At 33.8% G+C, this 17,368-nt stretch overlaps 1 protein-coding gene across 1 annotated transcript in view; it reads left to right on the top strand.

The window, feature by feature from the left end:
* The window catches only part of Cdh12 (cadherin 12), a 1,034,931-nt gene that overhangs the window by 819,285 nt on the left and 198,278 nt on the right, over window positions 1-17,368 (top strand). The window contains exon 5 of the mRNA XM_087189265.1: window positions 7,968-8,262. Coding sequence (XP_087045391.1) covers window positions 7,968-8,262 — 295 coding nt within the window. The remainder of the gene's footprint in view (window positions 1-7,967; window positions 8,263-17,368) is intronic.

Raw genomic sequence — 17,368 nt, 5'->3', positions numbered from 1 at the left:
ACACAAGAAATATGTTTCCCAGCCAGGAGAACATCACAGGAAATTCCATGTTGACAACTGTGTACATACTCTTGTTTGTTATAGCAAGAGATAGGCCTCTCCCTTGAAGGAATGTCATGCAGAGAAGACTAATGTTGGTCCTAAGAAGTAGGGTGTGCTTTAGGTTATAAAAAAATCAAATAATACAGAATTTTTAAAAAGATTACAATGAACCATCAATTTACAACTGGCCTGATATACAAACAACTTGGGTTATGACTGGAATTTTAGTTTTTATTCTGGAACAAAGTCTTTTTGAGCGATGACCAGCATGCCAGCCGCTTGTGTTTCCAGATATTCTCAGATACAGATTTAACCCTTGAAGAGTTCTGGAAGGAACATTATAACATCCTTTCCTGTGTGGGATTAATTGAGAAATCTTGGGGCAATGTCTAAGGACACTGAGATCTGCCTGTATTCAGGAGAGAGACTTTGAAGGCTGTCTAGAGGAGCCTGACCCTTCAACTAACCAACTTGAGTTACAACCAGCTGCGTGAATGGAGTTTATAGGTCAAGGGTCCACTGTATTACAGAAAAACTTCATCTTTAAGGTGAAAAGACAACTGTCAATGTGCATTGTATATGATGTGATAAAACAAAATTATTCACATTTTTGTAACTATTGTAAAAACAGTACTAGCGTTTTAAAAAATATGTTAGTATTAACTTATGGAGAAACCTTGGAAAACTCATGTGTTAGTAAATATTCTCTAGAGAAACCTATAAAATAGAATGTTTAGACACTGACATAGATTAAGTATACAAATGGAAGTGGATGTGAATGTAGATGCAGCTATATGTTCAGACTTAATATAAGTACGAGACTCATGGCATTATGGAGGCTGACAGGCACCAAGATGTGGTGTGGGTAAGATGGAGACCTAGTAGAGCTGTTGGTACGGTTTTGGTATGAAGATGGACAGGTGAAGACCAAGGAAAAGATGATGTTCAGCTCAAGTTCATAGGCAGGAAGAAAAAGGAAGGCCCTGAGGCAAGAAGGGTTCCTCTTTACTCACAGAAGGGCCAGACTTTTGGGTGCACTTACACAGACTTTTGGGTGCCCATGTACACAAGGGCCTCCATTTCCCAGTCTGTTGAGATGACTAATATTTTGACCTCACTTAGAAACTCACTCACAGACACACCCAGAATAGTATTTGACCAAATCTTTGGGCATTTCATGGTCAAATCAAGTTGACACATTTATTTAACCATCAAGGGCAATTGAAAAAAAGACAGAACTTCACGTATCTTTAAGACAGAACAGAATCTATGTATACAGAAAATGGAAACTGCGGGGAAGAAATGAGAGAAGTTGCAAGGGGAAGTGAACATGTTAATCCTGTGGTCTTGAAAACGGAGAACCACAGATACATTGCACAATGGAACTGATTTTGGGAGCAGAGATATAAACACATACTATACAAATGAGCATTTCACTGATAATATGTAAAATAAATAGCATTGCAGTTCTCCTGGGGAAAGAGGTGGTACGGTGTGAACAAATATCATTAGGTTGAAAATTTAAAAACTAGTATAACATTTAATTATTTAATAAATATTCTTTTTTCTAATGAGAACTGCAACCAAAGCAGGTAAAATGTAATTTCCCCAGGTGACTGGGAAAGAAGAAGGTACAAAGAGAAGTTAAAACTCTTCTATATGTTTGTTTTTTTGTTGTTGTTTTTGTTACCAGGGATCGAACTCAGGTCCTTGAGCCTCCACAGCAGGTGGCGAAAACACTGAGCTAAATCCCGGCCCTCATATGTTGATTTTTAGCAATTTCTTGAATTACTGAGGCTAAAATACTTGTAATTAACTTACAAAGATGCACAAAATTTATATCTATTGGTATTGAAAAATGTTAAAATACAATCCATCTGTAACGAAAATTACAAAGAAGTGTGAAGTGTACCACTACACCTATGAATACATGCTTTGAAATCTTTAGGGCTATCAGCAAATCAGAAATTTTACAGATAATGCAACTGATAATAAATATTCTCCTTCCAATATCTGATTTTTCTATAATTTCATATTATTTAGTCTTAGAAAACCAAAGACAAATTCCTCTCAAGAAAATCGAGTACATATTTCATAGCCCCAGATGCTAAGGAAGGAAGAAAAGAGGGGAAAATGAATAAAGACAAGACAGGGATACATGACGGGGCCATGGTGCATCAGGAGCAATTTACAAACTATTTTAAAAGAACAAATAAATATCAAAAAAGGTAAGGTCCGAATATTTCAAAAGCAAAAAATCAAACAGTTTCTTTAAAATTCCTTGAAAACTATTGCTCAGTAAGTTAGGAGTTTTAACCATCTCATCATAATAATCATGAGTACCTCGTATCAGCCAAATTTGCTAACTCTCCAGCCTTGTGATTGTCCTCACTCCGGGAAATATGTCTAACTCTAAGATGTGAGTATCACGTAAACATACATATTTTATTTTAAATGGACACCCAACCCAGTAAACTGGTACTGTAATCCAATGACATTTCTATGGTGAGGATAGCCCCCCGGCTTGGCAAGTGGCAAATGAAAATAAAATTACTGCTGGACATAGAGATAAAAAAGCATTTTTTATTTCATGTGCTCTTTTCAACCCATAGAAAAATAAGAAAAGACTCCGTTTTTGTGCAGCAGTTCCAAACTATAATCAGAGAGATACTAGTAAACATTTGACTTTAGATTAGCTTTTCAAAACTTTGAAACACTAATATTCAAGACTTGCACTCTGAAGCTAGTCTTGGATCTTATTTTAAGTGTCTCTTGGCATCTCGTTTTCACGCACCATCTGAGATGACTTGGAACACATCAGAAAATATCACCACCACTTCCACAAAACAACTGCCTGGACAGTGCTTGTTTCTACTTCCATCATCTATGGAACTCTGTTTCAGGGAGAAATTTTATTTTAAGTGTCAATACTGAGAGGTGGTATTATTGGACATGGCTGCTTCAGTCAGTAAATGTAGTCAGCACCTACTCAGAAAACAGCTTATTTTTAATACTTGGAATAAGACACTTTTCTAGATGTTATTTTTACATTTTTCAAGGAAAACAAAACTTTTTGTAGAATTATTAACTTGCTGCCTGTGTAGCTTACAGTGATTCTGTAAAATTATGTTCTGTGAATTATTTCTGGAGTTCATACCACCCAAAGATGAGGCAAACCTTGTGAATTCTCTTTCAATAGCATTGCTTCTTTCTTTAAACAAATGAGACAAAGTGAGCTAAGCCTAAATTCCATTGCAGAATATTGCCAAAGTGATTTTACCTCTACTTATCAATTTCTGAAATCATTCAATTTTCAGAATTTTTCAAGATTCATAAAAATTAACATATTTTGGTCTTTACAGTTGCATGTTGAAGTAAATTAGCAGGAAAAAAGCATATAAACATACACAGAGTCACTGTATTTTTATAAACGATCCAACAATATAAAATCCCATTCAGTCACTCAACCTTATTGAATGAATAAATACAATACATACACTTAAAAAAAACAAATTTGAAGCATTCAAGTGATATTAGAAAATAATTATGCTATTTTTTGTTTATTTATTTATTTACTTATTTATTTATAGAACCACCATATGATACAGCTATACCAAGCCTTGGCATGCACCTAAAGAAGTAAATCCAATGTACAATAGGAATATTTGCATGCTCATTTTTTTTTTTAGTTCTTTTATTGGTACATTTTAGGTATACAATTCGTTTACATTTATCATTGGGTGTTTGTACCTGTACATGATGTATCTTAGTTCTTATTTCTTTTTTCCCCATTACCTGTGTACCTCTCACCCCCTCTGCCCTACCCTATTTGCATAGATTTCATTTCCATTTTTTTTTTTCTTTTCTCATAGTTTTTCCTTTCCCTCTTTTCTTTTCCCCTTCCCCTCATTTCACTCCTTCGTCTTTGGACATTTTTTCCTGTTTCAAATTATCAGTTATTCATTTTAATCATTTTAACCCTTGTTCACACTTTTAGTTTTTCACACTAGAGAAATTATTCGGTATTTACACATGTGTATCCTATTTATTTCACTTAAGTGTATGGCCTCGATATGCATCCATTTAGCTATAAATGACTCTAGTTTGTCATTCTTTATGACTGAGTAGTACTCCATTTTATGAAAACCCTACATTTTCTTTATCCAGTTTCCAGTTAATGGGCACTTGGGCTGCTTCCAAGCTTTAGCTATTACAAACTGTGCCACTGTGAACATGGGTGCACATATATCACTGTGGTATGATTCTTTTAATTCTTTTGGGAAGATGCCCAGCAGGGGAATAGCTGGGTCAAATGGGACCTCCAGGCCTAGTTCTTTATGGTATCTCCATACTGATTTCCACAGTGGTTGCACCAGTCTGCACTTCCACTAACAATGGAGAAGGGTTGGTTCCTTTCTCCCCACAACCCCACCAGCATTTGTTATTTGTTGATTTCTTGATAGCAGCCATTTTTTCTGGGGTGAGGTGGAATCTCAGTGTTGTTTTCATCTGCATCTCTCAAATGACCAGTGATGTTGAATATTTTTTCAGATATTTGTTTGCTGCTTTTACTTCTTTGAACAAAACCTCAGCAGTACAGAACTAGCAGAAAGAATCAACAACTGGGATCTCATCTTATTAAAAAGCTTCTGCACTGCAAAGGAAGCCACCAACAGAGCTAACAGACAACCTACTATATGGGAAAAAAATTTTAGCAGCTGTACCTCAGACAAAACACTACTATCTAGAATATATGAAGAACTGAAAAAAATCAGACCCCCCAAATTCAAAGACACAGTTCAAAAAAGAGCATCTGAAATGAACAGACATTTCTCAGACAAAGAAGTAAAGGCAGCAAATTATGGTATTTTTTATTTGAAAATAAAATTTCACTTTGGGATCAAATATATATAATCAGAGAAATATATCTATAATTATGTGTCTGGTCAATATGTATTTATATAGGGTTTTTGCTCTTTTAGTTATATATGTACATAACTATGTAACTGAAATACATACATAACAAAATAAAATCTTTGTAAGTGAAGGCATGACAGAAATTTTCATCTTATCTATAACATTTTTTTTCAAATTCTTTTAATTTTCACCAAAGAATATTTTATAAAATCCAACACCAGGGCATTACCATATCCTTCATATCAGAATACAACCTGGAAGAACAACTGTACGCTATAATAGTCAGTCATGTACTTGAACAAATCAGCACTGTAGGATTAATTTTAAATATATAAAAGTCAGAGCAAGTTGCCTGTGATCTCCTTTAAGGTATTATCATGTGGTAACCTCTATTAAAAGCCTGAAAAGTTCAAGAGTTTGCAGTCATCAACTTTATTTCCAGCTCAAACTTGTCACATATTTTTATATATTTCTTCCGAAGCTTTAATCTGTGCAAAACACATTTGTTAATCAGAAGGGAAAGGTAGATAGAGGAGTAGCAGCAACTGAATATAATTTGGAGTTTGCATAGGCCTGAAAACACATATTATTTTTTATTCTCTGTCAGTTTGAAGAGAAAACGGTTTTGATTTTGGCTAAATGAGGAAATTTTTGTAACTCGAGTTAAATCACATTGTGAAAACCCACTTAGAATTTTCCCTCAGTTTCCAAAATATCAGCGTATTTCTTGAGCCACTGGCAAAATGGATCCAGTTTATAAAGTCATTCTCACTACACTGAGCTTTTGCATGACTTATATTTTCAGATAAATTTGATACCAAAAGTAACACTCACTGTATTGAATATCTTTAATAGTATGGTTTAAATTTGTAGCTTGAAATTCCGAAGTTCAAAGAACATTTATCTGTAGCTGGATTTTATGCTTGAAATTTCCTATACGTCACAGCACTTTATAAAATGTTAGGAGGAAAAACCTTCTTTCTATCATTCCTAGGAATTTTCCTTATACTTAACAAAAATGTATAGAAACTTTTAAAGGAAAACCAAAATCATATGGCTTCTTATTATTGTCTTGTTTTTTAAAATTATGTCTCTTAATCATGTACAAACCCTTCTGCTTATATGAGTATAATTTCAATGAAAATTTTGATATAAATATAAACAGGCAGAAAGAATAAATTTAACTTAATTACATTTACTTGAAGGACTTATTTTACCGAATCTGAACCACAATGTTGAGTTTAAAAGCAATAATAGAGACATAGTTATGGTTATATTTAATATGTATTTCTCTTTTGATATTACTAATACTAATGCACTGATAACTTATCTGCACAGGAATGTTTATGTAATTTAAAACATTTTCAGAAGAATATTTTGAGTTGAAAGATTAACAAGTGTAACTCATTTGTAACCAAAGTTCTTGAGACGACAGTGCTTAAATGCAAAATTTAAAGCACAGCCAAGAGTATGCACATTCTAAAAGGTTAAAATTTCTCTTTTGAGTTATCTGTTCACTGGAATGAACTTTTCACACAAAATCTTGGAGAATGATATCAGAAAACTGTACCACAATGAATAAAAATACATTAAACTATTTTAGATGAGCATTTGAATGAACAGAAATGTGTAATCTATTCTTTGTAAAAGTGTATAATTTTATGTATAATCATAAGCATTTTCATATTACATATAAGAATCTGTATTATCATAAAATTACTTATAATGTAATATTCTATTAAGTGATATTTCATGTATATATCACTTTACTCTGATAATTTGTAGTTCTCTAAGACTAAGTTTGTCTTTCATTTATTTTATTTTTTTCCCTTCTTTAAGCAAAACTAACTTATAATATTACAACGATAATTTCTCTTCTCTTTGGATCTCTACCTCAGTGTTATTCTTGTTTATTTTACTCCATATGCTATAATATAGTGAGCTATAGACGTGTGGAATTTCAAGAGAAATTAAATAAATACACATTTTATATATTAGAACAAATATTCTACATACAGAATGAACTCAAAATCATTTGTGAATTTGAAAAGATAATCACTGATTCTACCAATAATTAGATTAATATAAGGTAGTCCATTCAAAGTCAGTTAAAATGAGATACAGTAATGCCTCCTTTCACAAATGCTTCTGTGCACAAACAACTGGGTGAGAAGTCTGTACTGGGTGAGGAAGACCATGCAGGCATCTTCCCCAGAACTGTGGATGAATTAAGTTCATGACCCAAGGCACCACTGTATTCTACCATATATAACTGAATGATCTTTATTCAAGTGAAAAAGAAATCAGTGTTTTCTTATTTTATTTCCTTCTCCTTATCTCTTGTTGTGTTCAGCTCATTGATTTCTATCTGCAGGTCATTTGGAGGCCTTATGATTTGGTATTTATGAGCTAATTCATTTTTAAACAATAAGCTTTTAAAATGAAACAAATACTTATACTTATTTTTGCATTCAATTCTGTGGAAATGTTATCACTAAAGAGGTATGAAGGAACTAAAGAACAATGTTGAAAATTGATTGTAGGCCCTGTTGTGATGTATTCGGGAATGTACTTCTCTTCAGATTTCCATAATGTTAAAGAAATAGGCTCAAGTGAGAAAAGGATCGATACGTGATCTAGCTATGTGAAAAGGCAACTCAAAGGAAAGGTGAATGGTAAAATATCTAGGATGGAGATTTTATATGTACTATTGAATAAACAATTTTTTCAAATTTTCTGGGGGATTAAAATGTTTATAATCAAAATCTCGCAGGGCTAGGGATTTAGCTCAGTGGCACCTTGCCTGCCTTGCAAGAGCATGGCCCTGAGTTTGATCCTTAGTACCGAACAAATAACTTTGCAGAAAAAAAGAAAACATGGTAGATTTTTCCTATAAACTTTTTGATTAAAGGAATTATAGTGCAATACATATATGAATTTTAAGATGGCCACATTCCTAAATATGCTCTCTCTTTCCCTCTCTTCCTCAATCTCTCTCTCTCTCTCAGCTTCATTCTGACTTGGACAAGGGAGAGGGTACTGTTAAATACACCCTCTCAGGAGATGGTGCCGGCACAGTTTTTACCATTGATGAAACCACAGGGGACATTCATGCGATAAGGAGCCTAGACAGAGAAGAGAAACCTTTCTACACCCTTCGGGCTCAGGCTGTGGACATAGAAACCAAGAAGCCCTTGGAACCTGAATCAGAATTTATCATCAAAGTGCAGGATATTAATGATAATGAGCCAAAGTTTTTGGATGGGCCTTATGTTGCGAGTGTTCCAGAGATGTCTCCTGTGGGTGAGTAGGCAAATCAAAATTCCGTCAGGTGCTATGAGAATTCTTCAACATTTAGCATTTTCACACTAATGTAAATATCTTATCTGTAGCCAAAAAGAGTATTCTTAAAATGTGAAAAATATTTTTTATTCATTTTCTCATATATATATATAATTCTCTAGTATTTTCCAAACTTAATTTATCTGAACCCATCCGAACTCATAGATTCCATTTATGGTCTAAGTATAAAATTTGTTTTCATTGAAATAGCTGCTACAGTACTAAAGCCTACACAGTGTGGGAGAGCATTGCCACATATAATCAAATAAATACTATGTAGGAAAACTGAGCTCAAAGTGAAATATCCAAATATCTGACCTAGAAGTGCTCTAGACAGCATTGTTCTGCATCTTTGTAAATACCAATAGATATTCCAGAAGGTTAAGCCTGTTATCTTTGTGCATACAAGTATTTCTTAGTAGTTATGCCATCAAACCACAAAGCAAACACTATTCTGAAGTCATTGTTGGAAAAAAATTTTCAGTTAGACTATAGTGATCTCATTCTTAATAATTTATATTTTCTATAAGTTCATATTTGAATAATCTTAAATTTAGCATGTCCTTTCATATATACTATAAAATTCAGTAAGTTAAGTATTCTAACTTTAATAGCAATTTTAGAATATAATTATTATTCCTTAGTCACTATTTTCTATCTCCTGTTGTATTTCAAAATAACTTCTATTTATGAATATTCACACACAGGTTAAAATTTCAAACTTCTGTGTGAAACACTGCTAATATTTCCTAAATCTGACATTTCTCAGAGAGCTTCCACTCCCCTTACAACTATCCAGGACAGGCAAAGAAGTTTTCACACACTATCTTGAGAAGAGAAACAGGTTAGTGGCTGTAGAAGTTGTCACTTGGATTTACTACAAACACATTGAAATTGTGTGTGTGACCTTATCAGGCACTCAAAGACCATTTTCATTCATTGACCTAAGAAATAAACTGAAAGTAGAGGACTTGGATTTCAAACTTTAATGTGTATACTTAGTGCCGCAAATCTCATACTCATTTTCTGATCCATTTTGAGTTGCCTGTTTAATGCAGTGATTGCTAGAAATTTAGAATTACTATTGGGAGGAAGTATGTCTTATTAGATAGTAATTCCAGAAAACTGGGGAAGGTATTTTTAAATCCTGCTTTGATTTTAAAAGGGTAAGAACGTAAAAGGCATACACTTTGAGGAAAATACATTTAAGTAGACAATGATAGTTAGCATGCAATTTAACCTAGTGACTACTAGGTGTAAATTAGAAATTTCAACATCAACTTAGGAACCTGAGTAACTCTTTACATCTAACACAATATCCCTAAAGCAAACACACATACTTCTCTACAGTGTGTATTAAGAATTCTGACTTGTTTGATTAACAATTAGGATTCGTATTGTCTTAGTTTGGATAAAGGTATGGTTGCAGATCTAGACCCCTTACATAAAAAGTTTGCAGGTAGTGCTTGAAGAAAGAAATTAACCTGGAGCATCAAGATAAAGGTGGGTAAGTGAAAAACAATATGGTTCCAGCTTTCGCAGTCCTTGGGTGGAACACGATTTATTGTCCTGCTAGAAGATAGTTCTTTAAAATGTGTTGTTATGTGCCATGGCTTGCAGTTCTCATTGGTTTTTCAAGAGACTGTAATAAATATTTAAATCAGTTTTCAATGTGGCTCTCTTTTAAATATTTTTTTCATAACAAAGAAGTATTTTCTTCTGAATCTGAAACCATATAACACGCTATGAGTTAGCCTAGGTATTCTCATAGTGTATTTGCATAATGTGCTTTTCTCAAATGAATACAAAGGGTTAGAAATATTTGTTATGAATTAAATGTTAAAAGTAAAATATCTACTCTACGTTATTTTTGCCTTTACTCACACGCATATTCATATATATATATATATATATATATATATATATATATATATAAAACATAAGGCACTAGAGAGCTACTTAGATTTGTGGCATCAGTTGTTGCTGCTTTTTCCTTACCACCGTAGAGTTACCAACAACTGCAGTGCATCCACAGGTTATATTTACCATTTCTCCAGGACTTTAATTGCATTTGCAAATACATCCATCTTACTACATGAAATCGGTCGATGTTCTAATCTAAGAAAAGACTATGATTTTTCACTAAATCTTTTTCTCCATTGCTTTGTATCATTTTCTTGAAATATTAAAATAGTTTTTCCTTAAGACCTAAGGAGGCTTTGCCTGTTATGTTGACAACACAGCTATTAGAGAAATACATTCATTTTTGGTGGTAGGTATCTCTGTTTGAGATAGTCTCTCTGAATTACTTTACTTTTGCCAATTTTCAATGAAAAGGAAGAACCAACCATTTAAAAATACATATAGTGAATTTATTTTAATATATAAAACAGAAGATGAACTAATACTAAAATTAAGTATCTTATTCAAGTGTCAATTTAGGAATTACGAATTATGCTCCTGAAATATTATGTTCACATAATCTTGCAATGAAAATTAAATAAAGTGCAAGTTTCAAGGAACTTGAAATAAGTGCAGAAAAAATAATGATAGCAAGCAGAGTGAGTTGAGACTTCAGAGGAAAATAAATATTTAAGATATATAACAATGCAATGTATTGAATTCCCTAAGATGAAGAAAATTCTAGTGAATCTATGAATTGTTTAAAAGAAAGGTCACTGTTACTAACTGCTGCTACATCCAGCATGCCATGGAAGTAATATTCCGAGATAAAATGCTTTTACTTTGACCTAAGGAAATTACTTAGTGATCTAGATATTCCTCAACTCAAATCTACTCCATGGAGACAAATTTGGACTTTATGGATGTGGTCTTAATTCTTTAAGATCACTATAGTTACAATGAAATACAGTAATGTTCCCTCTTTAATATCTGATGATTATGCATCAGAGTATGCTGCTTAAGTTACTTTTCCTGGAGTCCTGACAGCTTTCAATAGTTTAAATCCATGTTCACACTTATATTATCTTCCTCTGCCTCAGTTAAGTCATTTTTAAGGCCACTGATTGGATGATTGATAACCATGTCTCCATGAAATGTTTAAGTAGTTGTCAACAATCAATCGTGAGCCATGATTTTTGTAATAAGAGTATCATTTGCTAACCAGTAGTAACATGTGAGATAATCTAACTAGATATTTGTTTTTCTTATTTTATTTAACAATTACACAAATGTGTGCATGATTATTTTCTGTTTGAATCTTATAAGAAAATTTAATAACTCCTATCTATAAGAAAGTAAAAATGCTTCCAGACTCTTTAGAAAAAAAATTCATCACAAGCACTATTTCTTTAGAAAATTTAAATTTAGCTTTCAATCTCGGATGATCTTGCTAAGTTTGGAATTCATTTCATATTGGATTATACCATGCTATGTTATATTACATCATATAATTTGAAGATGGGTGGTCCGTGATTAAAATAAAATCTGAGGAAAAACTATCTCTTATCCACCATCTTACAAAAAACGTTTATTAGAAGTTTAAATAAAGATCCACCTAAAGAAAATTAGGCTACTGACTTAATAAGAGCAGTAAGCAACTACTTCCTTGTTTTTTGTATTTTTTCTCCCAGTTCTGTCTTGTTTTATGGGAAATTTGGAGAGAAACGCTAATATGAAGTTTTTGGTGGGACTCTTTCAGAGGGTATTAAGTAGAAGACATTTTCTACATGGTTGTACTGAAATAATACTTCTCCAGTAAGGACATATTGAAGATTTGGACCATATTTAACATTAATTTATTATATCATTGCTATAATTTAGAAACATATACAGATATCAACATTTCCTTATTTTTTCAGAAGCCCCTTAGGTAAAAAACCCAAGGAACAATAAAAACACATACATCTCCTTATCCCACAAGTCAACCATAACAAAAGATAGAATTTCAAGGAATACAGAGGAACAGGTAAAATACAATTAGTTTCTGGCCCTGTCTCATTTGCAGTGTTTGTCAGGGGCTCAAGAGGTGACTGTTTTCTGCACATTATGATATTCTTCTAATGTAAGTCAAACACCATCTTTAAACATAGGAATTTATATTTTAATCCTGATACTGTATTCGAGCTTCATTGAGTATTTCCATAAGGTCTTATAACAAAAGCTTCAAGTTCAAAAGCACACAATTGTATTTTGAGCATCTTCAGTTTCCTTCAGTATGGAACAGTTCCTTAGATTTTCCTGCTTTCCATCATCATAATGCTTTTGAAATTTTCTAGCTAGTTTTTTTTTTTTTTTACCATATTCTTCATTCTGAGTTCATGTGATTTTCTAATGGATGAGTTAAGGGTATATATTTTTGTTAAAATATGACAGAAGCAATACTATACAGTATTTTTTCTCATTGTTAAACTATCAGGTAGAACATGATTTTGCTTTAATTTATTACTAATGATACTCATTTTGTTACTTGGTGAGGATTGTGTTTTAGTTGTCTATTGTTGGATAACACAGTAACCAAAAAAAATGAATAGAGCACTAAGAATTTATCACATCATAGGGTAGAAGTACCCAGGAGTCTACTACCAGGGCATATTTGGTTTAAATTTCTCAAGAAGTTTTAGTACAGCTGCCAGATGAGTTTGGAGCCTGGTCTAAATGCTTAATTGGGACTCTTCTACCATGCTTCCTCATGTGATTATTAATAGTTCACAGTCCTCTGCTCCATGAGACTTGCAGGGCTGCATCAAAGCATGGCAGCTGGGTTCGCCGTGTGTGTGTGTGTGTGTGTGTGTGTGTGTGTGTGTGAGAGAGAGAGAGACAGAGAGACAGAGAGAGAAAGAGAGGTGAGAGAGATCTAATCAGAGATGTGATATATAACTGAATTTGAAAGTGACATCACATCACTTCTGCCATATTCTAGTTAAAATTTACAAATGATTTCCAGTCAGAAAGCTCAACTTCGAAATCAAGTCCCGGTTGGGACCGACCTGTCTGTGAGACTTGTAGTACCAAAGAGGCCAGTTACTTACCACACACACAGGAGCACAGTGGGGAGATAAGGATGAGATAACTTCTGTAGATATTTCTGTTGAAAAAGTGAGATAATGCACAGTGTAAAGGAGTTAATGCTCCACTACAATTCTGAAATCCAGGGATTCGATGTGGGAACCCAGATTATATTCAGTGTCTGGGAATATCTGTCCATGAATCTGAGGTTCACCTTCAAGGCATAAGTTTCACCTTCTAAGCTGTCTGGTTTTTTTGTTTTTGTTTGTTTTTTTTTGGGGGGGTTACTGGGGATCAAACTCAGGTCCCTGAGCTTGCGAGGCAGGTGGGGGAACAACTGAGCTAAATCCCCGGCCCTAAGCTGTCTGTTTTTATGAAGTGTAGTATGTACTTCTAACAGTGTAGGTGTGTTTAACTTGGTTAGGAGTCTCACTACTTCTTCCAAGTTGTTTGTATTTATAGGCTATTTTTCCTACTTTTGCTTTATTTCCTTACTTGTAAATGAGGAATAATACCTTATTCTTAGGCTTGTTGGAAGCAACAAAGAGAAAATGTATGCATGCCACTTAACACAATTCCTGGCAAAATGCAGTCAATAACTGGGGAAGGGGTCTGATAATTTTCATTATCATTCTCAGGAAACAAGCCAGAGAAAGCCTACATTGCAGCAGTTCGATCTAATTATCATCTCCCTGTTCCCATCTTGTCCCTTGCTCTGACACATGAGACTCAATATTTACAGTCATCCTTTATACAAACCAACCACGTTTATTTAAAAACCTAATAGACTTCCTATTCCAATTTACATTTCCTTTGGTGCAGAGGATTCTTTTACCTTAATGTGTGGAGACAAGCTTTTGATTTGTAAGAAACACCAATTATCAGATTACACTTTTGCTTCACACACCTCTGAGTGGCTTTCACACAATTGATGAAATTGAATGGGACCCGATGATCCCTCCCATGTCAGCCGCGAAGTGTTCGTGGCACACAGTGTGCCAGAACTATTTTCAGGGCCATAGGATGTTATGACTGTGTTCAGGGAGCATTTTATTCTTCCGTTTGATTCCTATGTTTTTATTAGTGCTGCAATTGCAGAGGTAATGCTATTGACAGTTTTTGTGTGGCCTTGAGAGAAGCCTATGAATTGTTTTAGTGGCATCACGATGTGTCCCTAAACATAAAGCATGCTGTGCTGATAGCTGCTTTTGCAGCCACTGATCAGCAATAAATGTTAAAAATTAACAAGAAGTTTCTTTTTTCCTAAACTGCCAAATGACTCTGAGCATTAAATATATTTTAGCAAGAGTTGCTTCTTGGCCACAGAGTGGTTGAAAACATTAAACATATTTTGAAAGTATTACTCTTTCCCCAGCCTCCAAGTGGTTGTAAACATTAAATATGTTTTATAAAAACTGCTTGGCCAGCTACTGGCAGGACAGCTATGAACATCATTTTTCTTTAAAGTTGCCTTCCAGCTGTGGGACTGTTTTTCCTTATTTGTTCCATTCTATTTTTATTTTGTACACAAAAGCAGGCAAGAGGCTACCTTGGCCCAATTGCCTATTGCTTTATGATAAGTGATTGGGGGAGTAATTGCACCTACATAAAACCCTGTTAGTGATAGGAGCTTGCCGGGGTTCAATTGCTTCTACTGGATACTCCATTTGGATGTCAAATCTGTTTTCCAAAATAGTTTTTATCTGTTTTCTTGTGTAATGTGTCTACATATAAAGACGGACATGCACTAAGATTAGCATTAAGGAAAATAACTTCAAGCAACCAGACTCAGATTATACCCATCCATCAAGGTGAAAATATGCCATGAAACGTTAAAGAGAACATTAATCCAAACATGGTGAATGGTTTGAAGTCCATTTCTGACAATCGTTTCCTGTGATGGCTACATGCAATTCAGACAATGAAGATGATGTCACTACATAAAGGTCTATCTAGAAGTTAATGCTGGAAGTCTCTTCATTTTAAGCAACTTCACATGAAAATTAATTGTGCCATGTGAAACAATTGGTAAATGAATCAGCTGTGTCATTCCAGGCACAGAAATTCTCCTGAAACCAAATTATCAGGCTTTGATTTCTGCAGGATCCAGTTCATTTGCAAATTGTATAATATTGTTTCCTGCTACATGCTTTATTGTAGGAACAGGTTTAATAGATTCAAATGCTAATCACATGCCTATGTGACAGGCATAGTTCTGGTGTCAGAACAATAAGGTGAACAAATAAAAACCCCTAGTCCCAGGAAGCTTTTATTCCAAAGTTCCAATGCAGAGGCAGCAAAATATGATCTCTGGCCAAATCCAACAGATTACCTGTTTTTATTTATTTACTTATTTATTTTTGAAACGGGGATCGAACTCGAACCTTGAGCTTGTGAGGCAGGTGGCTGAACCACTGAGCTAAATCCCTGGCCCTACCTGTTTTTATTGACTACAGTTACACTCACTAAATTATGTATGGTTTCTGATTACCTTTACACTCTACTGGCCCACAAAGAAAAGAAGGCATACTATCTGGTCCTTTTCAGAAAACTATATTGGTGCATTATGTAATAGATAGGGTGTTAGAAAGATTAAGATAAGATAAACATTTTAAAACAGAAGTATGAAGAAAATGAGTCCCACCCCCTGACCTGTAATTCTTTTTCCAATTTCAGTTTCTTGGTCAGAAATAGAAATTTCCCATAATCTTACTTTTTGAAATAGAAAAGGAAATAAATGAAAGAAAGAATAAGAGAGAGAGAGAGAGAGAGAGAGAGAGAGAGAGAGAGAGAGAGAGAGAGAGAAGGAGGGAAAGGGAGGGAGAGAAGGGAGGGAGAGAAGGGAGGGAGAAAGGAAGAGAGGAAGGAAAGAAAGGAGAAAGGAGGGAATAAACTACGAGGAGGTAAACTACAGTGAAGGGATGTCTTTCATAAACAGGTGGCAGCATGAAATCAGAAATTCTCATTTACCCCAGGTGGAAAAGTTGATTTGGCTTTATTATACTCATATGAGTACTTTCTTGAAGTGATAAGGGTTCATGACAAAGTTTTACTTTGTTGGTCTGTTTTTTATAACTCTCTTTCAAAAATAATTCACATAATTATGTAACTTTATTTTTCAAATTGACTAAAATATTAATACTAATAAGGTTGAAAGATGCAGTTTCTAGATTACACTGCAACATTCCTTCTCCATGTGATTTCTGAGGATTTTCAAACCAATTACCACACTGAGATGTTAAGTGGAAGAAAATGGAAAACTACTGAAAACATATATTTTAAAAATTTACCAGTATTAATATTCACTACAAAAGAAGTATTATAGAAAATGTCTTCCAGAGGTAAGCTTACAGGGAATTTATCAAGGTTGGCATTATTTCTATTTCTGACCAAGAAACTGAAACTGGAAAATTGAAAAAAATCCACAGGGTAAAATTTTACAATTAACAAAATTGAATTTTAAAATATGGTGCAATTCATTTACTTGGTAAAACAGTAGGAGAAAACAAGCATGTCAAATGTGTCAAATAAAATACCAACCATATTAATTCTGCCTCTGAAGAAACCATCGTAATGGGTTAATTTTATAAAATGCTTTGATGGCTAGCAAACGGAAAATTTCATTTAGCTACTATACAACTCAAATCAAATAGCAAAGCAATAGGTGGCAGGTGGCAGCCTGAATAGACAAAGTTTCTTTCCATAACTTTATCAACTCTTTTTAACCTATGCTTAATAGCACATAGGCTATTTGACACTGGAGTGACTCACACAAAACACATTGTCATCACAGTTTTTTATTTCATTTTTTTGTGAAAACTTGGATCCAACCCAACATGCTAGGTAAACACTCTGACACTAAACTATACCCCAAAATTTCTGTTATCACAAGAATATAGTAAAAACTTCAATATATGATTAGAAATCACACAATAATTTTCCTTTATCTTCGTAAAAAAATTTAATTACCATTTTTAAATTTGCAATTTTCACAGAAAAAAATTTTCTAAGTAACATTAGGTGCTTATTTAGTGAGAGATTAAATTAGAAACAATTCACTAACGATTATATTTGTATTTCTGTTATTAAATATATTGAT

Source organism: Heterocephalus glaber, unplaced genomic scaffold (genome assembly GCF_053883595.1).
Source record: "Heterocephalus glaber isolate CG9 unplaced genomic scaffold, H.glaber_assembly_v1.0 deba00001538, whole genome shotgun sequence".
NCBI classification, from domain to species: Eukaryota; Metazoa; Chordata; class Mammalia; order Rodentia; family Bathyergidae; genus Heterocephalus; species Heterocephalus glaber.
Note: the sequence above shows the minus strand (reverse complement) of the source record. Positions and strands in the feature narration are given on the sequence as shown.